The 24,833-nt window shown below is 48.9% G+C and overlaps 2 protein-coding genes across 2 annotated transcripts; both read right to left on the reverse strand.

Annotated features, from left to right (window-relative positions):
* Positions 1–209: 209 nt before the first annotated feature.
* On the reverse strand, positions 210–10,151 carry LOC105104662 (E3 ubiquitin/ISG15 ligase TRIM25). The gene is made up of 8 exons (XM_010998413.3): positions 10,121–10,151; positions 5,489–5,563; positions 4,534–5,192; positions 3,374–3,469; positions 2,956–3,189; positions 1,946–2,108; positions 1,663–1,725; positions 210–772 (listed from the first exon to the last, which is right to left on the reverse strand). Exons 1-8 carry the CDS (start codon positions 10,149–10,151, stop codon positions 210–212), a joined length of 1,884 nt encoding a protein of 627 aa, XP_010996715.3.
* Positions 10,152–10,649: 498 nt separating this feature from the next.
* On the reverse strand, positions 10,650–24,704 carry KCTD2 (potassium channel tetramerization domain containing 2). Its single transcript, XM_010998376.3, has 6 exons — positions 24,351–24,704; positions 22,672–22,780; positions 20,737–20,828; positions 16,275–16,370; positions 14,265–14,390; positions 10,650–13,488 (listed from the first exon to the last, which is right to left on the reverse strand). The coding sequence occupies exons 1-6, from the start codon at positions 24,687–24,689 to the stop codon at positions 13,459–13,461; spliced, it is 792 nt and encodes a 263-aa protein (XP_010996678.3). The 5' UTR covers positions 24,690–24,704; the 3' UTR covers positions 10,650–13,458.
* Positions 24,705–24,833: the final 129 nt, after the last annotated feature.

The raw sequence follows: 24,833 nt of genomic DNA on the forward strand, positions 1-24,833 counted from the left end.
GGTCACTTGGGGACAGAGGGGCCCACCTGTTTCCTGGGATTCCCCAGGTCCTCCCGGGAACACCGGGCGCCGCAGGTGAAGTCCAGGCAACAGGTTGGGAGGCAGGATCGCCGCCCATCCCTCAACCCCGGGCCAGGGGTCCACCCTCCTCGGCGCGCCCCTCCCCGCGGGCCCAGCCAGCGCTAGAGTCCAGCTTTATTTGCCGCCGCCTACGCCTCCCCCTCCGGGTGCTGCTTTAGCGTGACCGAGGCGCCGCTGCTGACCATGACCGCGGGGTAGAGCGGCTCCAGGAAGGCGGCGAGGAAGCGGTAGATGAGGCTCACGCCGCCCTCCACGCCGTAGAAGGAGAGGCAGCCGGCGCCGCAGTCGAGCGCCACGCCGAGCGTGCGGTGGTAGCCGCCGTGCAGCACCGTCTGCGTGTTATTGTGCCACACGGAGAACTTGAGCGAGTCCCACTCAAGGCACCACGAGTAGGGGTTGCGGCCCAGCAGGTAGACGATGTTGCGGCGCGGGCGGCCGCTGAGCGAAGGGCTGCGGCGGTAGGTGACGCCCAGGCACACCCACGAGTTGGACACCTCGGCCTCCCAGTAGTGGCAGCCCTCGGCCAGACCGCGCGAGCACAGCACCTGCGGCCACTGCTTGAAGCCCCGGAAGGGGCCGCCCCCGGCGTAGGGCTCCAGCAGGATGCCCAGGTTCAGCACCGAGTGGGTCTCCTTGAACAGGAACAGCTCCTCGCTGGCCGTGGCGGGGTCGAAATTCAGGTTGCAGTAACCTGGGCCGAGGCGGATGGGAAAGGGGTCCAAGGTCAGCGGCCCCAGGGCAGAGCTGGAGGAGGGAGGTGCGAAGCCCCACGGCTTTGGCATAGAAGCTGCCAAATGCTTCCACTCCCAGCTCTCAGGAGTGGCTCCCCTGTCCCCTCTCCCCCTTTAAGTCTCCAACTCTGGCCCAGGATGTGTGTGTGTGATGACATAGTCTGGAGGAATGATTAATTGAGTGCTGTCCAAAGGTCTGCCTTTCTAGAGAAGTTGAGAACCAAGCGTCCCCCTACCCGCCCCCCCCCAAACCCTAACATAAGCTTCCTTTTTGTTTGTTCAGGACACAAGATTCAGTGGGACTGAGGAAGAGTCAAGAGCTCCTAGAGGAGATTGCTCAGAAGGATTCATCAAAGGCAATACAACCTTGACCCTGGAGATCTCAGAGAAATCACTGACAATTTCTCAGAGAATCACTTGGCTCCTAGTCCAGCCTGGGAGAGGAGCTGGAGGAACATCACATGAAAAAGGAGGTTGTCTGAGGAAGAGATGGACAGGGTCATCCAAGCTGGCTTGGCTAAAGTCTGGGGGAGGCTGGCAGGCACCTAGTTGAAGGTACCACACCAGGGCCAGGAGAGCTGCAGAGCTGGCCTCTGGGCAGTAGGCAGGACCTTGCCTACCTACTGGGGTGGGACAGGACAGTCTCCTCCCCTTCCTATCAGGCCTTGGAGTCACAGGCCGAATCCTTCTGAGGCCTCCAGTCTAGAGTGGGAAGTCAGGGCCGGAGAGACCTGGCATCTCTCTGGAGCCCTGACCTGAATGGAGGTATGACTGGGTAAGTCAAGGCACCCAAGAGCCCTGCTCCTTTCTTTCCCACCTCTGGGGCTGGACCCCAGTACTGAGGACTCACACTTGAGAAGTGTTTTCCTGTCCACAGCTGGGGGCAGCACTTCATACGAGTTCATCTTAATGCCTGGGGAAGATGGAGGGGCTTTGCTGAGGGTGCTTTCACAGCCCAGCATCCTTCCAGAGAGAGGCATGGGCTTCCAGGAGGCTGAGTCACCTGGGGAAGGTGCACACAGACAGGCAGGGCTCTCTACAAGTGCCGGGAATCCCAACCACTGCCCTGTAGGGCAGTCCCACCCCCAGAATGCAGGTGAGTCTCCAGTGGCCCCAGGTCAGCAGGTACTAACCCTTCAGGAGGAGCTGGTTGATGAAGCTGAGACCCATGTCCACCAGCCGAGTCCGGAGCTCCGCCAAGGTCTCTGGCAGCTGGAGGAAGCTCTGCTTCTCCTCACAGTTGGTGCCCATCAGGGGTTCCATGCAGGCCGGGAAGTGCTTCAGCCTGGGGAGCTCCTGTATGCAAGGAGGGGCCAGCAGTACCACGTGTTAGCCAGGGCCCAAGCAGATGCCAGGGGCTCCTGCTTATGCCAGGGGCTTAGTGGTCCCCAGAACCATGGGTCAGGGGGAAAAGTTGTCCGTTTTCAAACCTGGACATCTCTCTCCCCTCCTCCTAGATTTTTGGATGCCTTAGATTAGGGATATCAAAGGCACAGCAGCCATTGTGGCCTAGTGCAATAAGCAAAGCGAAGTTTTAGAAAAGGATGGGAGGGGGGTTTCTTTTGAGCCTTTAATTGCTTGGTGAAAACCTTGCCAGATGCCTCCTTTTGTGCGTGGGGGACAAGGTGAGCAATAACCCTAGAAATCTGCTCAGGGATGTGATGGCCACTGAAGAATGAAGATCTGGGCTGGGAGTTCCCAAGCACAGGGTTTGGGCAGCCCCAGGCTCCATGCATAGAGAAAGCTCCTGCCATCTCCCTCCCTGACCCCTATTCCTCAGCCTGGTACGCTTTTGCATCTGGGGAAGGAAAATGGATTTCACACCTGGCTGTACAGATTGTTCTGGTCTCACTTCCATCCCTGGCTTGGAGGAGTCTGGAGAAATTTAGGTTATTCAGATTCCCCAACTGTTATGGGGAAACAAAGGCAGGAAAGTTAGGGATAGGCTGAGTGCTGAGGTGGAGGAAGAAGCCACGGGTGCTGGTGTACACTCAGGACAGATGACCTAAGATAAGCACAAACCCCAAACACTGATTATTTTATCTAAGGTTTGGGCAGCTCGGGTGTGTCTGTGTCTGTGGCTGGAGGGGCAGTGGAGGCTGTGGTGGGCCTGGGGCAGAGGTGGCATGGGGTGGGGCCTTGCCTGCAGAAATTGCTGGTCGTTCCGATTGGCGAGCAGGGTGCGGAGCCAGATGCTGTCCCCCTCCAGCTTCAGGAGCCGGTTGTGGCTCTGCTGGATGGAGCTGCCCAGCTTCCCCAGGGCAGCTGCCTCTTCCTTCTCCACGAAATCCAAGACCTTCATCTGCAGCTGTTTGACCTCCTGGATGATCTCTGAGAAGCAGGTGTTCACCTCATCCCGAGTTGTCTGGATCAATTTCTGCGGGAGTGGGGGAGGATGGTGTGTAGAGCGGCATCTCTGAGCCCCACCCCAACACCCCACTATCACGGCACGGAGCCGTCCTAGGCATCCCGTCTCTGTCTGCCTGGCCCCACACCATCCAAGCCCTGAGAGCTCCCCTCAGCCTGATCCCCGGCGCTGGGGGAGCCTGGGCCAACCTTACCGAGAGAAAGGCCACCTGCCCCCGGTGCTTCTGGCTGTCGGAAGTGATGATCAGCATCTGGTTCTCCACATTGGCCTGGACCTTCCGAACCTCAACCTGGGGTGAGAGTAGGGGGTGGAGGAGGAGAGGGCCCCTGATTCAGAGAAGTGCCCTAGGAGAACCTCTTCTGTAAGCAGCCCTGTGTCAAAGCGCAGGAGAGATGCACTTCTTACATTCCTAAGAGGTTTGAATGGAAATGAGGATGAGCAGAGCGGAAGCCCAGGGTCCACCCCCTCTGCTCTTGGTCTCTCACTCCCTGAGTGGCCCTCTCTCCAGCCTTAGGAATCAGGCTTCACAGTGATGACCATAGGGTTTCAGATCATGAGATATGTCTACGGGAGGGTTCAGTGGCTTGAGAGGCCTGGGAGGCAGTGGGGTGAGGAGGGGCCCATCAGACATGGAGCCCTTGGCTCTCTGGAGCCGTGCTGCCAGGCCCAGGCAGCACTGTGTCCCCAGGTCCTTCTGCATAAGCCTTTAGTCTCACCTGTTCCAGAGGTGGGAATTTTCTTGTTTTACAATATCTTACAGGACACTGCTATTCCAAGTGCCTGTCTATGAACTGTTGCTGACCCACAACAAAATAAGAAGATCATGCCAGACTGTAAATTAACACATTGCTTCTTTTGTTGAGAAAGTCTTGCTGTGAAAAAAGTGTCAGCTGAAGGAAACTGTGATGAATTGGCTTACATTTCGGCATGATCTCCTTGTCTTGCCAGGGACCATCAACAGGGGTTATCTGTTATTCAATATACATGATCAAAAGTCTAGAATATAAGTATTCCATCATAGAAAGCAATACAAAGACAGCAAACAAAATTTGAAAATGGAAGATAGGAGGGGATTTGCCCCACGTGTTTGTATTTTAATTATGTTCTCTTTTAGCCTTTCCTGATTCTATGCAAAAGAATTTAAACAGGATTCATGACACACATTTCTGGATCCTTATTCATTCAACTTGCCAGCACTTTTTCATCTCATGGCATGACCCTCGTGGCTATCCCTCTACTGGCTGCATCATTTTTCTCCAAGGAAAGGTGTGCCTGGGGCTTGGGAAAGACTTCCATTTGCCGTGTCAGATTCAGGACCACGAGCCCCGCCCCCCGCCCGGCGCGCGGCCTCACCTCCCTGCGGGCGCGCTCCTGCTCCAGCGGGGCGGTGTCGTGGTCCTTGTGCTCCTCCAGCAGGCAGGCCCCGCACACGCAGCAGCCTTCCGTGCGGCAGTACAGCCGCCGCAGCCTGCGGTGCTTCCGGCACAGCCGGCTCTTGAGATCCCACACGGGCTCCAACAGCTGGTGGCCCCGGAACACCTGGTCCTCAAAGTGGCTGCGCAGGTGCTTCTCGCACAGGGAGGCCATGCACTGCAGGCATGACTTGACCGACTTGAGCTTCTGGGGGGAACAGAAGTCGCAAGGCACGTCCCTAGGCCCGGCCAGGTTCCGTGAGGACCCCTTGGCCTGGGTGAAGCAGGTCACCATCTCCTCCAGGATGACATTCTTGCAGAGGCGGGGCCTGGAGGGGAAGCTCTCTCGGCACTGGGGGCAATAGAGTGTCTCGCCCACAGTAGCCTGGTGGTCCCAGCAACCTTGGAGGCAGGTCATGCAGAAGTTGTGCCCGCAGGCAGTGGTGACCGGGTGGTGGAACACCTCCAGGCAGATGGGACAGAGGACTTGGTCCTCAAATGTGTGGAGACTGTTGTCATTATCCATCGGGAACTGACCTTGGGGAGGTCTTGAGGGCTGGGCAGGGGGCTGCGGGGCTGGGATGTGGTCCTGGACTGGCCCTGGGAAGACAGCAAAGCCATGCTGGAGCCAAGGCAGGAGCAGAGGGGCCTTTGAGGAGTGGAGGGGCCGGTCCTTCTCTTGGAAGTGGCTCTCTGCTCATGGGGTACAGGGACTGTGCCATCAGTCAACCCACATGGGGGCAGAAATTGGGTATTGTGTTCTCCTTGTCCCAACCCTAATTCCTGGAACAAATCCTGGACAAGAAGGTGGGTGGGCAGAAAGAAGTCACATCATGACAGGGAAAGGAGCCACTTCCAATGCTCTTCAGGAGAAAGATCAAAGCATAAGTACTTACGTGAAACCCTCTGCATGTCAAGGAGAGCCAGAGGCTTGGCTGCCCTGTGGAGGGAGGAAAAAGAGCCCTTGGATACTCAGGTGCGGGGCCCTCACCCCTGGTTCCACCTCACCAGCTGCTGGGAGGATCCCCACCTGTCCGGTGTCCCCCCACCCCAGCTCTTTATGTCTCGAGGTCTGATGACCACCTCCTCACTTTTCCCTTTGGTTGCTGTTTTGTGGTCTCCCTATCAAGTTGGCCCCACTCCTCAAGACTGCCCACAATGTTTGCTCCCTGATGTCACAATTCAAGCGTGACCAGCCCCAGCATCCTGCTTGTGACGTCAGCAGGACAAAAGATGTGCCACCGCACATGCTGCGGCGCTGATGGGTTCTGCCTCTTCCGGGACACTCTTTGCTCCAGAGCTCCCGGACTCAGCCCAGGAGGTGGAGTCACTGCTGCACCTGGGGTCCCTTGCAGTGGACTTGGGGGACTTGCGTTACCAACCAGAGAGGGAAAATGGCAATGAAGGGGCAGTGGGACCCTGGGCAACTTGTTTAATCTCTCAGGACCATGGTTCTCCTGTGAATCAACAGGGATGTTGTAGAAGATGTTATTTCAAGGCCCCTGCTTGGTCTAAAGTTGAGTGATCCAAACATTATCTAATAGGAAACATTATCTGATTCTAAAGATTATTGCTTCCCATTCTAGTTCTGATCCTCAGAAGGAAAAGGGATGAGTGAAGCCCTGATCGCTTCTTGTCAGTCTGTTTCCCATTCTTCCCCATCTGACAGGATACATGCTCTGAAACATTTGCAACATATCACTCTTTTGCTCCAAAAAAGTAAGCTTGGCCCTACTTATTGGATAGAAATGGAAAATCTTTTTCTCATTTTCGCATCTCAGAGGAAATATTTTTAGCATTTCTCATTAAGTATGACATTTGCTGTAAGTTTTTTGCAGATCCCTGTATCAGACTATGTAGACTCCCTTTTTTTCTGGTTTGCTAAGAGTTTTATCTGGAATGGATGCTGACTTTTGTCTAATTATTCTTCTGCATCTTTTGATATGATCATGAGATTTGCCTCTTTTATTCTGCTGATGTGGTAAATTTATATTTATTGATTTTCAATTTTTCTTCTTTATTCACAAAAAATTGAAGTATAGTTGGGTTACATGACTCTCAATTATTAAACCAACCTTGCATCCGGAATGAACTCTTCTTGGTCATAACAAGTTATGCTTTTTATATATATGCTATATTCCATTTGCTAATAGTTTGTTAGGACTTTTACACCTATGTTCATGAATGAGATTGGCCTGTAATTTTCCTTTATCAAGTTCTGGAGTTAAGGCATGATAGCCTCATAAAACAAGTTGGGAACTGTTCTCATTCAGTTCTAAATATAATTTCTATTACGATTTCTTCTATGACTCATGAGTTATTTAGGAGCACGTTGCTCAATTTCCAAAAATACAGGTATTTTCTAATGATCATTTTTTATTGTTGATTTCTAACATGGTCAATGCTGGTAATTGTTCCGCATGCACTTCAAATTCAGAACGTGTATTCTGCAGCTGTTTGATGTCCTGCTTTACATATTTCAGTAATGACATTTGCTGATCATGCTGTTAAAATCAGCTGTATGCCTATTGGGTTTTTGGTCTGTTTTAACTGAGACGTGACAAGATTCCTAGAATTATTGTGGATTTGCTTATTTCTCCTCTTAGTTCTATCAATTTTGAGGCTAGATCATTAGCTGCACACAAATTTATAATTTTTCTGTTTTCCTAGTGAAAGGTAGTTTGACCATTATTGATTTTTTATTATTCCATGTTCCCCTTCCTGTTACTTTGGTAGTTACACTTTTATTATTATTTTTGGGGTAGTTACCTGAGACATTATAACATTCATCCATGGCTTATCAAAGTCTAATAGATAGTGTTATTTCAATCTTAGATAATGCAAACCCTTGGACTACTTTCACTTCATTTATCTCATCCCAACGTTTACTATTGTGTGTTTTAATTCTCTTTATATATTTTAGAACTATAAAGTGCTAGTAATGCTTAAATGGTCAATATCTACATCCATCAATCCATGTATTTCCCCTTTTAATTGCTCTCCACTCCTTCCTATGTCTCTAGCTTCTGGGCTCATTTCCTTCTTCCCGAGGAACACCTTTCAGGATTTCCTTCAGTATAACGTCTGCTGGTGACAAATACTTTCAGGTTTTTGGTTCTCAAAGTTGCTTTTATATCATCTTCATTCTTGAGAGATATTTTCACTGGGGATAGAATTCTAGGCTGGCAGCAACTGACTTTTCAGCACTTTGGAGAATTAATTCTACTGTCTTCTGGAATGGCTTACATTTTTCTGTTGAGAAGCTGTCTTGATGTTGTTCCTTTGAAAGTAACCTGTCTTTTTTCCCCCTTTACTGGTGACTTTTAAGATTTTCTCCCCATTTTATTTTCATTGGTTTTATTATTAGGTATGTTTTTATTTATCCTGCTGAGGGTTTGTAGTGATTCTTGAATATATGGCCGCCTGTAAGTATCTTAGTGGGGCTTGATTCGGCTCAGCATTTCCAGCCCTCTGCCTCTGCCCAGGTTTGGATGAACCTTCCCACCGCTAGAGCAGCTGCTTGGCTGCTGCTCCTTTGCCTCCAGCACTCCCCCCTCCCACTTGATGTTCTGCAGGACTCTGTGACTCAGCTTTGGTTGCCCAGTGCCCAGCACATTTCTGGGCATGCAGTGGCTGTGAAGCACATGGCAGCAAAGAAGTCGATGTTTGCTTGGACCCTTACAGAAGTGAAAGAGCTGAGCAACACAGGCTAACCACCCTTCCGCACCTGCCCAAAACCACACCCCTCCCCAACTTCAGGGTCTAGTTCAAGAACTCTGCGGAGCCTTTCAAAACCTCCCCCACCCCAAATATGTGCTTATTGGCTATCCATCATCATTGTGCAAAGTAGGGCATGTTTTGAAGATGTTTTGCTCTTTGATTTGCCAACTGTGTAGACGATGCATGTGCAAAGGTTATCAGAATGAAATGTGAGTAGAAGCAATAGCCCAAACTCAGACATAAAGAAACCCAAGACTATCCAAGGGAACTTGCTCACAATTTTCTTACAGGAAAGCTAAGAAATACAAACTACTAGTCTTCTATCCATTTTGTTAAGTGTTTTGCTTGAAATAATTAACAGAAAACTGACATGTTAAAAAGACTCAAATTTAAAAATGAGACTTAGATTCTGAGCTGCTAAATTTGACTTGAAAATAAACACAGAGGAGGTAACAGCCATAAAAGAAAGCCCACAAGGGAAAAAGCTAGATCTGGGTTAAATTGAATTAAATTTCCACCATAAGATCTCACAGAAAACAATGATCTTAATGAAAACATTTTAAAGTAAAACTGATAATAGAAAAGTTTGCAACAGTGGGAAGAGTATAGCTCAGTGGTAGAGCACATGGTTAGCATACATGAGGTTCTGGGTTCAATCCCCAGTACCTCCATTAAAATAAATGAATAAATAAATAAATAACCTTAATTACCTCCTCTCCGCCCCCCAAAAGAAAACTTTGCAACATTTTATATAATTTTATAACAATTTTGCAGTGTATAAAAAACTAAGGAATTAAACTGGCTTAACAGAGTAACACCAGTTCACCCCAGGGGAAAGCTTCACTGATGAAAACCTTTCAGCGTGGTATGATTCTCATTAGAAATTTAGCTCTGAGCTGCCACCTGGACTTTGAGCAGATTTAGTGATACTCAAACGATCTGTTGTAAACGATGCCGTATGGAGCCGCCAGCAAGCCCCAACGGGAGAATCACGGTGCAGAACTCCAGGGTTTTGGAACAGACCCATGACTCCTTTTACAGAGAACTCTTCCCCTTTTGAGAAACAGCCCCTGCTACCTAACCATGGGAAATCAAGTGACCATGTGGCCTGAGCTGCCCATCAGGAACTGGGTGTTGTCTAACTCACCAAGCCAATTTGAGGAGTAATTAACCTAGCCCAGAAATAGATGTGACTGTTTTTCAGACCTGGGAACGATGGCTTTTTGCACAGGGTCTCATGTTGTGGGGAGGCTAAGAGCATCTTTGTGTAAAGAGTAGCTGTAACTTGTTACATGGAGACAAAGTTGTTTTTACCATTGCATGATGTTCAAATGTGCATAGAAGCGCGCTTACGGATGCTGAGTGGCCACAGAGGCGGCAGAGCTGGTAATTATCTCCCAGCCCCGCCCCACCCTCCAGGCTGCCCTGTGCTGCTGGGGCTGGGAAGCTGCTGCAGGGAACTTGAGGGAGACTACAAGGCTAGAGGAAAAACAGAAGAGATGTGCTCCTTCCTGGTACCAGAGAAACCACAGCTCCGCTTGGGCAGCAACGGCTGGTTCCAGCAGCTGGTTCGTTTGCAGTTTCCCACTGTCCCAGAACCAGCCTCATCGAGTTCTGAGACGGCAGTGTCTCCAATCCAAGGCCCCTCCTCTGAGCCTCTTCCCTTTGCTTCCCAGGTCTGGGAGCAGTAACTGTGTCCTGTGATCACTGCCGCTGTGACACCCGTGTCCCCTGGGCCCTTTCCTCTCTCCACCTGTTAGCAACTGCCATGCTCTCCGCCTCTCGTTGGAGCTGTTATAGCCCCATACCTTGTTCACTAACTTTGGGTGTACACGCCATCTCGTAAGCACCCTATGGGAGGGACGGCCTAACGCGTTCTGAGGATCCTACACCCCACAGGATGCCTTAGTGTTCAGTACTTCACTTGTTGCTTACTTGACTCTCACCTCATATCCTCGTTATTTCTTACTTATCCTCTTCCCTGCAGAGAAAACGGGCACAGATTCTCTTCTAGGATTTTTTCCCTTAAAAACCATTTTATACTCCTCTCCCCATCTCCTTCTGGCTCTCCTGTGGGAAGCCCATCTGTCCCCACCGTCTGTTCCCTGACACTCTCTGGGTCCTTTCAGATTCAGTAAAATGAAAGCCAGGAGGAAGAAGGCCCAGCACCCCCTCGGGCAGCCTCACAGCAGACGTGAGGACTTTGTAAGAAGCCCCACTAGAAAAATAGAAAAGGTGCAGTGAAATTCATCTCCTGAGAACAGCTGAAGAATCATCACTAGTTAAGTGACAGCAGAAACCAAGGAGTCTGCTGTACTAGAAAACATACACCAAAGGTTTCAAGATTTCAGAATTTTGTTTCATCTCTTTATTGACAGGAAAAAAAAAAAGGGTCACAGCATTTCAGACTTTAACACACAAATGGTCAACAAAGGGCACGCACAAGTGACAGGCATGGTCCCTAAGGTCTGGATCAAAGGCCACGCTGGAGGGTGCGGGTGACTTCTCAGCCCTATTCCCTCAGCATGTCTGTCCTTGCCTCCTCTGCACCCCACTGACACCCCTGAGATCAGTAACAACTGTGCAGAGACGGAGTCATGCCAGAGGAGGCTGGGCCCCGCCTCACTGCCAAGAAAGAGCAGGCTCTGAGGAAAAGACAGATGCGTGTTACTGTGTCATCACTTAGGAGATGCCAGGCCGCTCCACAGGCCTGGCCTGCACTGCCTGTGGCCTCGGACCTGGGCAGACAGTGAGGCAGGGAGATGCTCTGCACGTGGCTGCACTGGGCAGCTGGGAAGTGTGGGTCACTGGTCACGGGATACCCCCAAGCCAATGGCCAGACCTCTCTCTGGAGCTATCAGCCAGACTCTCCTGGAGGGAGAAGGCTTCCAAGAAAAAACACCAACTTGGTTCATAACGTGCTTGGGTACAATACTTTTCCAGAAGCCTTAAGAAACAAATCCTCCTCAGATTTCTGGAGCACTGGAACAACTGAAACCGTCGTCGGGTTGCCATGAGGAGGGGAGCCTGGTGAAAGAAGCCCTCTAGGAGAGCACAGAGACCGCCCGTGTCTCAGAGCACTCAGCAAGGGGCTCACAGTCTTTCCACAGGGCCCACTGTGGACCTCTGAGAAACGCACTGGAACTCATAGTGCATTCTGGTGGCTGGCCCACGGCTGCCCTGCAGCCCTCCTGGCTCCTCCCCACTGGCGTGGACCAGAGGATGAGTATAAGGCGAACCCCAGGAAAGCAGATCTGACTGGGCACGAGGTCCCGGATGAAGCTGCTTTCCCTCCTTTCAGTCTGATGTTACTTACTCAAATTGGCCAAAAAGCACCTCACCCATCATCCTCCGTGCTGCTCTGGTCAGAGCAGCTTTTCCTTGACACTCAAAACTTTTCTTTTTTCCTGAAAGATGACAGAATGGATGCCGGGCACCTTTCTGAAGGGGCAACTGCTTTTTTCCTAGGTAGAGGTGCCTCTAACATCACAGCTGTAGAAGTCCTGGGCACCGGCCGGACTGCAGGGCCGACACGCACGTTCACACTGGTGCGCGGGCGCCCTGTGCACACGTTTCTCTCCTGCTCCGCACACAGAGGATTAAGGTCAGTGCGAGACCCCTGGAGAGGAGCTATGTCATCTGGGCAGGAGTAGGTCGTAGGCTCAAAAGACAATTGGCACAGTCGACAGTCATTTCCAAAAAACTATGACCCCAGACCCACTGAGTGAGCAGCTGAGCTGTGGAGCAGAGAGAATGAACCTCAGCTCCCAAGGTGCCCAGGAGCCATGGGCTTGAGGGGGCATTTATGGATGGAGCAACCCCCAGGGGCACTGTCCCCTGCTCCAGACCACTGGCCACACTATGAAAGTCATCTGGGGAAAAATAAGGATCCTCTGGCCCCTTGGCATTCCATGACTGCTCACCCAGACGCAAAAGCCCAGAGAGCAGGTCCAGTTCTGAGGAGGCTTTGCTCCTTGGCACTCCACAGAAAGAAGTGACGGTGAGGGCTGGGGTCAGAGATGCAGGCATCCTCAGGTCGCCCAGCAAACGCACACACACTGCGGGGGATGGTGTGGGGTCACTGACACTGTGGTGACGCAGGCCTGCCAAGGTTAGAAGTCAGGAAGACACACAAACAAATGTCACGCTTCCAGTCAAGGCCATTTCCAAGGGACGATCACAGAAATGACAACACTTTTGGATACTACAACATAACATATTTGGCAACTTTCAAAGAAACAGCCGTCCCTACCCCAAGCCATCAACAGAGGGTCCTAAGTCCCTTTATCCTCGGCCGAGTTTAAAAAGTCAGGGAAGGAAGATGGGCCAATGGAGGGCAAGAAAAGGCTGCAGAAGCAGTTACACCGATGACCTAAAGCTCCTGTCTGCCTGCCTGCCTGATTCAGTGCAGGATGCTGCCTGCCTCGAACCTCTTCTCAGGGAGAAAGCAAGCCATCTGGAGGGTCCAGGCTGCTGGAGACAAATGAGGCAAAGCTGAACATGGTAGCAGCTGGGTGCCCTGAATCCAGAGCTGCCACCCCCAATCTCCAACCACAACCAAGGACACCCCATCCTCCCCCTCCTCAAGGAGGCTTTGCTCATAGGAATGTGGAGTACTCTGGCAACTGTATCCTTTATCCAAACCTCAATTCAACCAACTGAAGCTAGAATCCTTTGCATCTGCTGCATTACTTGGGGGTGCACAGGAGGGAAAAGATGGTGTTACAAAGCGGCTGCAACATTCAACGTGGCACACTCAGGTGAAAACATGGCTCTTTTGTCCACTCCAGCCTCCTTGAAGTACAGCATGTGCAAGGAGCTGGGCCTTCCTCTTCCCCTCTCCCAGATCCCCAGAAGGGCTCCAACTGGGAACCCAACCCAGCTGCTCTTGTAAAGATTTGTTATAACACTGGCTAAGAAAACAAAAGCAGGTTTCTGAAAAGGTATTCTGCAGCCAGAAGCTGCGTGTCTTCAGGTTCCTGTGGGTGGGGGTGGGATTCCTTTGGTTTTGACCAGAACACTTCTCCACTGGGGAGGCCAGGCTCAGCTTTGCTTCGCAGTAGCTCGGTTACTGTACAGGAGCGAGATTTAACTTCACAGAGGTGCTCTGCTGCGTTGCTCTCTTGACAATTTAGGATTCTGGAGTTTACATCCGAGATCCTCTCTCCTGAAGAATCTGGAAGGGGAAGGTGGGGGAGAGGCCTAAGACCCTGGATGCAGACCGTGTTTAGGCTGGGGTTGCTTACCAGACTGCTGAGGGAACAGAAAGAGATTCGGAGCTGCTTTCCACTGGACCCCACCGAGCAGCACAACAATCCCTGTTACCCCAGGAAGCAGGGCAACCTCCCCTGAAGCACTTCAGTTGCAAAAAACTCTTGCTGAAAGTGGCTGGGCCTGAAGTTTATGTGCTGCTGGACCACTTCGCCCATGCTAAAGGACACGGTTCAAGCTCATCGCATACTGATGATTTGGAAGCATGTGTGGGTGTGTGTGTATGAGGGAGCACCGTGGAAGAAGAAGAGGTAACAGTGTACAGAAATTTTCCAGTAACTTAAGGGAGCAAGGGGGGAGTCACAAAGGTAACCAAGTATCTTTTCTCTTGAGATAGCAAAAAAAGAGAACAATTCCAAAAAATAAAGGCAAAATACTTTCTGATTTTCAGTTTCAGAATCCTCACCTTATAGTAGTTAGCGGCCATAAGCTTTTCTGTTTCATTGATTTGACAGGGGCTGGGACGAGACTGCCCTATTTCAGTTCACGTGTCCTAAGTGAAAACCTGTCATTGCTCCAAAAATCCCGAATTCAAGTGCAACAGTCAAAAGGCCAAAATGAAGGGGAAATGTAAAGCTGGCTTGAAAAGGAAAGGGAAGAAACAGCGAGCAAAAGTTCAGGCAAGGCCCGTGCAGGGGCTGGGAACAGAGTCGGAGACAAAATTCAGGCGAAGTGACTTACCTTTGCCTTTTCGCTCGGCTCTATGACGATACCATTGGTAGAATTATTTAGTTCTCTGGAGACAACACAGAGGAATTCTGCCTGGTCCTCATTTCCATAGTTATAGGAAGATCCAATGCTGATTAGCTGATAAAACGAGAATATGGTGAACACACAAATGGTGTCTTAAAATACTAAAGTGCCAGACAACCAAGCCCTCCTCCTGACTGAAATTTGTAGTTTTGCTTCTCAAAGGATGAAGAAGTCTCCGGACCCTTCACAGCCTTGGGGGATAACAGGATCCCACTCACTCATCAGGGTGTAGTGGACAAGGTTTCCCCGAAGAAAAGTGTGAGTTCTGGACCTGTCTCCCTTGCCCAGGCACTTGAAACAAGGCTAAAGGCAGCAGCCAGGATTACCACGATCACCTTCTCTCAGGCAAACGCTGAGGGGAAACAATGTTTCTGTGAATGAAAATGGACACCTGTTTCTGCCAGAACACCTACACAGAGCTGGCTCATCTTTAGGCAGAAGTCCTAGCCAGGGGGCCAGCACTCGGGAGGCTCTGGGAAGCACCAAGCGAGTCCCTGAAGAGCTACCATAGGTCAAATGCTGCTGGTACTTCTAATCTTTTTGGAGAATTGAATTCAAGATCTCGTCTAAGTAGGAAATCCACACGCAGAAGGAGACTCTGAGCTGGAGAGTGAGGTCATCCGGCAGGTCTGTAAGGCCTCACGTCGGGAGACCACGAGCGAGTTGCCCTATGACCGGGCTGCGGACACCTCAGCCTTCCTGCGCCTTAACTTCCTCATCCATGTAATGGAGTCAGTGGGAGCACACCGTGTCCTCCCACAGGACGTTCATAAGTTGAAAAAAAAATTAAAAATAAAAAGTTATTCATCAGTTTCACAAAGAATACTTAAAGTTTTTAAAATATCCTTTGCTTAAAACTTTGCACCAGGGAAAATACTTCTGGAGTGGAAGCATGGCAGCATTTTGCAACCGACACCTGAACAAGAACTGGGCCGACACGAACAGAGCTGATTCTGTGTGGAATCATCCAGTGTCGGCTCTGAAGACAGAGAAACCTGTCTGTTTATCTGTAACATAATACTGTGAGCACAGAGAGCAACTTTTATTTAAGAAGGTAAGCTCATGGTGACAGTTCAACTGACCTCTTCAACTCTACATAAAAACAGGCGTGATTCACTCAATTTATAAGACAGTCACCCTGTTCATGCTCAGCCTCCCCATGTCTTGAAGACAACAGATGAACAATTCTGCCATCTAATGGAAGAAAGCAGTAAAATCCTGCTCTCAGACCCTTTGTTCTGATGCCTCGATCGTGAGCATAAAGATGAAGAACAGAAACCGACTGACAGGAAATGACCACGGCTGAGCCTTTCACATCGCACCTGCGCACCGCGCTCTGTGTGGAGGGCAGTGCACGCGCTCAGGATGGCGCGGCGCTGACCCGGGGTAAGCAAAGGGAGGGCTGCTGCTGAACTCGAGTCTTCTTTACGTGCTTATTCTAGGATGTGTCAACAGAGCACTTCTGGAAGGAATACCTCTGAGGAGGGGAGAGAAAAATCCCAGAGAGGCACTTTCAAGCCTAAACAAGCTGGCTGGCAACCTCTGGGCACAACTGAGTCAAAATTCTGGCTACGAAGCTGTTCTCAGTTCTCCCCACTCACCACGTCCAACTGTGCAAAGAATCACATGGGGTGGTTCTCTTTTCCCTTTTTTTTCTTTTGGGTGTCGGGGAGGTCATTAGGTCTGCTTATTTATTATTAGTTTTTGTTTGTTTGTTTTTGATGGCAGACTGGGGATTGAACCCAGGACCTCGTGTGTGCTAAGCACATGCTCTCCCACTTGAGCTATACCCTCGCCCCTCTTTGCTCCCGTTTTTGAAGAGGATCACACCCAGCCCTACCCAACTCCTAGCATGATTAACTGGCTACAGATGATGACTTGGAAGAGTGTGGACTCCTAGGCTGACACACAGGGCTGCTACCACTTAAGAAACATTACCTGTTCAAATTTCCAACCATCAGACATCGTGGACACCATCTGCGTGAGCTCCTCTTCTTGGCACTGCAGGACCCTGTACACGTGCTTCACGGGGCCCTGCGACAACCACAGAAAGACTGTGAAGAACGATTTTCAAGGACACAACGGTTTGCAGCTGCCTCAGTGAAGCTCTTCAAGAGAACAGACACTGGAAAGGAGTTTCACATTTTTTTTCCCTTGGCAGCCACCCACTGTCCCCTTTACAAGCAGCTGTCGTTTTTCAATAAAAACTTATCCAAGGAAACAAAGAAAATAAAGGGTCCAAAAACATGAATCAGTAGGTAAAATAATCTTGCACTTCAGAGGGATGAATCATGCGAGAAATTTCCTAAAGTAGAAAGTAAGAGTAAAATTACTTAGGACACGAAAGTCACATTTTGTCCTGAAGTCATTATAGGTGACACACATGCTGGAAATGCAGACCATATTTTGGTTTATTCGGGGTGATACCTTATTATGGGAATGATACAGTAAATTGGGGTCCCATAATGTACAACTTTTCAAGCTATTGACCTTCTCCTGGTGTTACCTGGAAGTCAAAGTGTTTCTGTGTTACACGGTAATACTCCTACTACAGAAGTATAGTATGATAAAAAACAAACATTTGGCCTTTGTCCCTGGTTCCTGGCACAGAGCTCCCAAATCCTTTGGAGTCTCTTGAGTGACAGCAGTGTCTTTTGTTTGTTAATGAGCTGGTCACCAGAAAGAGCAAGCCTGTGATTAAAGGGTTAGAACTTTCAGCCCCACCAGAGGGGCTGGAAACTGAGTTCCATCACCAAAGGCCAATGATATAATCAACCTTTCCTACCTAACGAAAAATCCTTAAAAACCCCTAAGTGACGGGGTTCAGGGAGCTTCCAAGTTGACAAACACATCCATGTGCTGTGTGGGTGGTGCGTGGCGAATGCTAACTACACAGACGGAGGCTCCTGCCCTCAGGACTCATTAGGACCTCACCCTATGTATCCCTTCATCTGGCCGTTCATTTGCATCTTTCATAATCAACTATATTAGCAGGTGTAGCATTTCCTGAGTTCTATGAGTTATTCTGGTAAATTACTGAATGTGAAGGGGGCACTGTGGGAACCCTTGAATTTGCAGGCAAGTTGGACAGAAGAGCAAGTAACCTGGGGACCTAGGACTTGTGACTGGCGTCTAAAGTTAGGGCATCTTTGGGACAGAGCCCTGAGACCTGAGCAATCTGACGCTGATTCTGGGTGGTCAGTGTCAGAAGAGGATTGATCTCTTGGTCACCCAGTTGGTATCAGAGATTCAGAGAGACGTCATTTGCTGGCCAGACTCAACTCTCTAGAACATAAGCCAGAATCCAAAAGGCTGAGCAACCAAAATGGGTGCCCCAAAGCTTTATCACTAAGGCCCCTACACTTTACCCACAGGAGAAGCCCTCAAACCTGTGATGTAGCCCACAGGGGACGAGAAGCCAGTCACGAGAGGGTGGGGGTGGCTGGGGAGGCACACTCGCCAGATGGAGGCTCCCATTCACAGGACAACTGCAGGCTCATGGGGGGACTCAGTGTTCAGCGATCTGGGGCCACTCAGTGTTGGGTCCAACAGCCGCACATCCACCGCCCATCTCAAAGGGCATGTGGCACAAACAGCAACCCAGGTTCATAACAGTGATGCCCGGTCATGGAGAGAAGAGTCAGTTATGCTCAATACGATTTTAAGAAAATACAGGCTATTTCTTCAAGAATGATGAAAATTTTGCATTTTTTCAATAGGGCAAGTTGGCTTCAGCTTTCTGAAAAACTAGTTTTAGAGCAACTTGAGAAATACGGGATGAATAAAAACAGCTACTGATTACTGAGTGCTACAAGCCCCAAGGGTGACACCCTTCTCCTCTAATCTTCAGGGCAGTCCCGGAAGGCAGGTGCTGGCTTCCTTCTACACGTGGGACACGTCGGACACTGGTGTTCAGAGCACAGTGTCTTGTGCAAACTGTACAGCAATTAAGTGGACTGGCTAGGACTTGAGCCCAGGTCTGCCTGACAACACTATGTTTTTTCTTCTATACTTTATCCTTCTAAACATGGTACAGCTATTATCAAACAAGGTACTAAGGTTAAAAAAAAAAAAACTCCTTCCATATAAAACAGCACAGGACAAATCTGACGATTTCAATTACTCTAACCATGTGTTTCAGAAACAACCAGGTGTTCTGTATTATCAGATACAGAGCATCACAAAAGACCTGAGAGCGGCCACTGCTGTCAAAGCCCCAGGTATTTAAGATAACTGCACTGCCTCTCTTTTAGTTTTCTCTTCCAAAGTAAACCACTGGTGCTCTCAAATGCACCAAGATTAATCACCTAGCCAAAAGGTATTACCAGAGTAGCAGAATGGTGGAAACCATCTGAAAGAGATGTGAAGGCACTGAAAAAAGGTGTGGTAGATGCTCCATATCTTGGGCTTCACCGGAATGTCCGCCAGGTGTGCCTCCTTTCAGTGCAGACATGTTAGAAGAGACAATGTGCTTGAAGGGACAGTCACGGAAATCCATGCTCAGCCTTACAGCCACGTGGGACAAAGGCAAAAGAGGACATCCCTGAACAACATCAAATCCAATGCCCAGAGTTTCACTAAATAAAGAGGACAGATGGAAAGATCAATTAACATCAAAAGGGGCTTGACATTCCTAGAGTAAAAAAGCTTCCAACTGGGTATAAATCCACCAGCCTCAGAATCCAGAGGCTTAATTAACTTAATTGCTGTCATCAAACAGAAACCTTACAATGCTCTCAAGGAACTAGCTATGGCAAAAAGCTGAGTGTTCAGGTACCATGATTTTAATGATTTCAAATTATATAATCTATGGTACCACCAAAATTTATACTAAGCAATCAAAAGTTTTTTTTTTTTGGAATGTGGAAAACTGAGGATAAGGCTAGGTTTTCAGAATATCTAGGCTATTACGTATCAGTAATAGTGACAGATGTCATGAGATAGCAAAGAGACTGGTGACACTAGATTATATTTCGTAACATAATCTGCAAACTAACCACAAATTCATCTTTGAACATTAAAAAGGAGGCTTTCAGCCACTGACCAGATGGAAGAGAACTAAATAAGTCCTTCTCTCCACCTTTGCAAAGTGCTGGAGATAAGACAACTAAGAGAGTTAATTTTTAATCACAGGTGTCAGATATTTATCCAGATAATTTCATTCAGAGCCAAAAAGTTTTGATACATGAAGTCTAACACAGGAAGGGCAAGGAATTACTTTTTGCTTTTGAAAAGAAACATATTGCCTTCTTCTTATTTGCAGGAAAATTCTACACTGCATTAGATTAGATCTCAAGAAAGCATCCACCACCAGCATCTGATAAGAGGTCCTTCAAGCTAGAGTTCCACTCTGCCCCCCCTTAACTGCAGCTAAACTTTCTTACAATAAAGCCTAACTACATGAAAGAGTGTTTTTCCTGCTTGACCTTAAGCTTCTTGAGGGCATGGACCTTCTTCTATCAGTCACAGAATCACAGGGGCCTAACAGAAGCTACTGGGGCCACTTACTTAAGACACAGGATGGGTGGTGTGACATGAAATAAGCTAAGTGTGCTTTACTGCCTTCCCTTCTCAAGCGAGGTGGCAATTTTTTTTTTCAAAACCAGAATACTTATTGCATGACTAATCATTGTTTTCTTTTGTTTTTTGCTTTTCTTAATTTTTTTTTTTATTTTTTGGAGGGAAGGTAATTAAGGTTTAGTTATTTATTTTTCGGAGGAGGTACTGGGAATTGAACCCAAGATCTTGTGCATGCTAAGCATTCACTCTACCACTTGAGCTGTACCTTCAACCCTTAGATGGCAAATTCTGTGTTTGATTTTTGTTATTGTATCTACTCGGTTAACATAAAAATCCAGACTCTATAATAAAAAGAGAAGCTTGGCATTATTTTCTTAGAAGCATGATTCATACATAAGCTGCTTCTGCGGTCTCTGCCATGAGACTGGTTTTAAGCAGCACTCAGGAGCTGGATGTAACATGGTCACACTCTAAAGGCTGGTCCTAACAGAGAAGCCAAAAGGCGGAAGCAAGACCTCTTCTGGCCTCTGTGTGGGCATCTCCCAGACAGACTCTTTGTTGGAAAGAACAGGCTTTGAACCTAAACTACTGTGGCTCCTCCCACTGCCGGCTGGCGAGCAGCCACAACCTCCTGTTCTTCTAAAGGGACAAGGGGCTGTTTCATTTTCCATGTGATTTTCTTCTTCTCTTATTTCCTTGTTCTGAACGAGTCTGGCGGAGTATCGCTGGCTGTCTGGCAGGCAGGCAGGCAGTGTTCCACACAGCCCTCTGCGTTAAGGGGAGAGGCAGGGCTCTCGCCCAACACATCACCCACTTCAAATCACACCCAGAAGCGTGGACAAAGAGAGGCTCTTGAGATACTTTCCCCTGAACCCATCACCTGTGAAGTTCTGTTCTCGTTGTCCCGTATCCTTTCCTTAACCAGTCGCACAAGAGATGCGATGTTGTAAAACTCGGCTTCTTCCAGCACACCTAAAATGGGAACCAACATGCAGTCAGATGTGTGCCAGTTCCCCTAACACAGCAGGAAGAGGCTGGAGTTGACAGGCTTGCTAACAAGCTACATTTTTTCAAATGTAAGTCTAGTCTGTCTCTTTTCAGCCTGGGAAACTTTCTTTGCTGTTTGGTGTGTTACCCATGACCTTTTTCCCAACGTGAGTGAGTGAAGCACAAAGGTCTGCTCTGCTTACCCCGTTATATCCCTGCAGCTTCCCACCTGGCACCTTCCCCCCAGCTCTCCCTGCACCTGTCCATTAGCTGCAGGACACCTTTACCAGGTGTCACTTAGTCCCTGGAACTAGCCCCTTTAGACAACTCTTGAGCTTGCAATTTTTACCCAGTTTGTCCTAAAAATGACCAAAAGGGTGCGTATGTGTGTGCAAAATTTATGAGAACCAAATACACTAAGATGCTGATTATGTGAACAGTATAAAAGGCAGTCACTGAAAGAATCCCACGCTAAACAAAAATCAATCAATCCTGAGACAGGACAACTAGATGGGGTGTGGGATCCTGTACCAGGGAAAAAATCTGCTATAAAGACCTTTATTGGAACAATTGACAAAATCAGAATACAAGCTACACAGTATTTATCAATATTAAATTTCTGGAATTTGATAACTATACTGTGGTTACATGAGAGAATGCCCTTGTTCTTGGAAAATATACACTGAAGCATTAAGGGATGAAGTCTGTAATCTAGTCTCAAATAGTCCAGAAATGAAAACTGCGGAAAGGGGAGAGGAAGAATAGGGGGGAGGAGGAGGAGGAGAGAGGATAAATGAATGACAATGCAAATGTGACCAAAAAATGTTAAAAATTGGTGAACCTGTGTAAAATGAGTTCTTTGTACTATTCTTGCCCTTTTCTCTAAGTTTGAAATTATTTCAAAATAATTTTTTTTTAATGGCATTAGAAAAGATGCATAACAGTCCTATTTTCAAGAAACAAGACTATCCATGAGTTGGTAATTGTTGAAGCTGGATGCTGGGTGAATGGAATTTATTGTACTAATCCCATTACTTTGTATGCATTTGAAATGTAAAAAAAGGTGGGGGGGCATTAAAATTGGGGGGGAGGTGATTCTTCTTTTGACTGGTTGAAACAGCAGTGTTCTGCAGCCACTTCATTAACTAGCACAGCCATTACAGCTTTCTTATACAGAGTTAAAGCTCCCAGATCAGGGTGTCCTGGATTTAGGGACAGGACCCATTCAATCTTCAACTGAATGCCTCAATGAGACCACGATAGCCTTTCAGAAAGATGTCTAGACCCACTGATGTCCAAATGCCCTACAAACCAAAAAGATGAGTCAACTAACGATGCACCTGACAATGGGCTGGACGATGAATTAGGTCAGCTGCAAAAATTTACAAGGAAGCATGAGACCAGTCCTACAAGAAATGAGGCCAAGCCTTTATTATTTTTCTTACAGCTGCAAGTTCAAACTAAAATTGAAAGGATAAATAACTATGTGTCAGAGATTTGCTGCTCCAGGCTGTAGACATTCACTGCTAGTAATAACTAAATGTAAAAAGGGATCCTGACAATTCTGCAGGTTCAGAGAAAACTCTGGAGGCTATTTCCAAAACTGAGTTCTCTTCCTTCTCATGAAGGGGGCTGAAGAGGGCCCAATGGGGCTCCTTCTAGACCCCCTCAGACCAGACTAGGTAAGTGGAGGCTCACTACTTACTTTCATAAACCTTTGCTACATTTGCACATGAGCTGGATGAAAAGCTTAAAACTCAAATCTGTGAAACAGATTTTAAAGACTGGACCTGAACTTTGAAAATGCCCATGTAAGCACTGTTCTTACCTTCTTCTGCCAACTCCTTCGTGATGATGAGTTTCCCATGGCGGAGGTAGTTGAGGATAGGACCGAAGTAGGTGGGGTCCCTGTCAATCAGATAGGCCCCTGTCTCGTCCTGCCAACCAAACATAAGGGTATCACTGCTGAGCTTTCAGACTAAATCAGGGCAGCATTTCAAACTCTGTCACAATTCACCAGTGAGAGGGCAAGTTTTGCTAGATGTTTATAACAAACTATTGGCAAGAGGGCCACCTTTAGGTATCTTGTACTTTAAGATCATTTCAGGGAGGGTGACAAATGTACATCTAGGTGGTAACTTGAACTTCTAAAGTCTTTACTTGGACACAATTACCAACATTCTTCTTTTGGGATGTTCGTCTTAAAGAAACGGAGGAAGAAAATGCCATAGTTGCATGATCTAAATTTTTGCTTGAGATGGACATTCTGACTCCTCTATTGTCCCCAAATCACATTCCTAATTCTAAGAAAACCTCTGTTTAGTTGGCAATGCTCTTGAGCTCAGGGCCAACTTCAGTGGGAGTCTGCACTAGCAGCTGTAATTCACACACCCCAGCTCTGTGCTCAAAGGAAGCTTGGCACTGCCAGGACTTGGCTCTGAGCAGTTTTAATCCTACTCATCTTTACAGTAAAGGGAACAAGAAGAAACTGGCTTCAACTGCAACAAGGAAGATTTAGGATAGATAAAAATAATTTCTTTATAAGCAAAGGTTTTGGAAACTCTTTACAGTTAGGGCCGGACAGGTTTATTACAGGAAAGGTAGATGAATAAATAGAATTGACCAATGTTTACCCACCCCCAATTCTGTTGCAAGGTAACAGCTGAGTGCTATATGGGATATAATGTGGTGTAAGCAATGGTCAGTGCCTCTAAGCTGGAAACTAAAAGATGAATGTGTAAAGTTAAAAAAAAAAATTCAAGCAACAGCTCAAACTGGAAATGGGTTAAGTGTCTTGTCACCTCTCAACTCTTTGGTTAGCAGCCATGCATCCTGCCCAAGGGCACTTTTGGGTCTTCATTTTCTCTGGTCTTAACGGGTCAGCTTAGGTTTGCACCGGCAAATGATAACCTATTTCCAAGGAATGTACTGGATCTCAAATACAAACCTAAAACAGTGACAGTTACCAGATATGAGCTCAGGGACCAGGAGCGCAGGAAAAGAAGTGTGATACCATGAGAAGCACTTCCTGCAGCTGTCAAAGCCGTCATCAGACCCAGGCTTTCACCCAACTTGGCAAAGCGGTCCGAGAAGAACTCTGAGAAAGCTACAAAGATGTCTTAGCTCACCCTGACCCAGTTCTGGATGCATCTGGCACAGGAGGTGAAGGGCTGACAAGGAGCCAGGGAAAAACTCATCCAGACCAGAGGGGCTGGGATGACAGACGCAGAGAGGAACACGAAGAAGAGGTGTGGAGTGCGTTTTCGAGGGTGAGGGTGGGCAAGGAAGCCGCTGAGAACGAAGGGCGGGGTCAGAGAGAGAGCCTTGGTGAGCCTGAGGATGGGGGAGAATAGCCCCCAGAGTTCGTCTGCAGGGGAAAGAGGAGGAGGAGGGGGCCCCAGCCCGCGGTGCCCGCCGGTGAGAAGCGTGTCGCAGGAATCTGGGGGAAAAGCCTAGGAGGAAGTAGGGGGTCCGAAGGCCGGGGGCGCGCCCAAGGGCGGGGCGCACCTTGTCTGAGTCCAGCTCCGGGTCCTCCTGGCAGCAGAGGCGGCAGAGAAAAGACTTGGGCTCCCGGCCTAGCGTCTGCCTGGTGGTCACGAAGTAGGTGCCGCCCACGTTCAGCCGGACCCAGCGGGCAGCCCCACCGCCCCCTGCCCGCTCGGGCGGTCCGGGACCCGGCTCCAGCGGCTGCGCGGTGGCGGTGGGCGGGCGGCTGTGCCCGCGGAGCGTGGGGCCAGCGGGGCGAGGGCTCGGGGGACCGCGGCCTGGGCCGCCCCCTTCGCCTAGCCCGCTCCCGCCACCCCCTCCCAGCCCCGCCATCGCCGGGTCCAGCTGCAGCTCCGCCATCTTGGGCCGCCGCCGCCGCCGCTGCCCTCGCGCCGCCGGGCCGGCCCATCTCTCGGCAGGGAGAGCCGGGCCAGCCCATCGGCGGGGGTGGGGCCTGGGGGGGAGGGACGGGAGCGCCCCCAACCAGAGCACGGGGACCCGCGC

Source organism: Camelus dromedarius, chromosome 16 (assembly GCF_036321535.1).
Source record: "Camelus dromedarius isolate mCamDro1 chromosome 16, mCamDro1.pat, whole genome shotgun sequence".
NCBI classification, from domain to species: Eukaryota; Metazoa; Chordata; class Mammalia; order Artiodactyla; family Camelidae; genus Camelus; species Camelus dromedarius.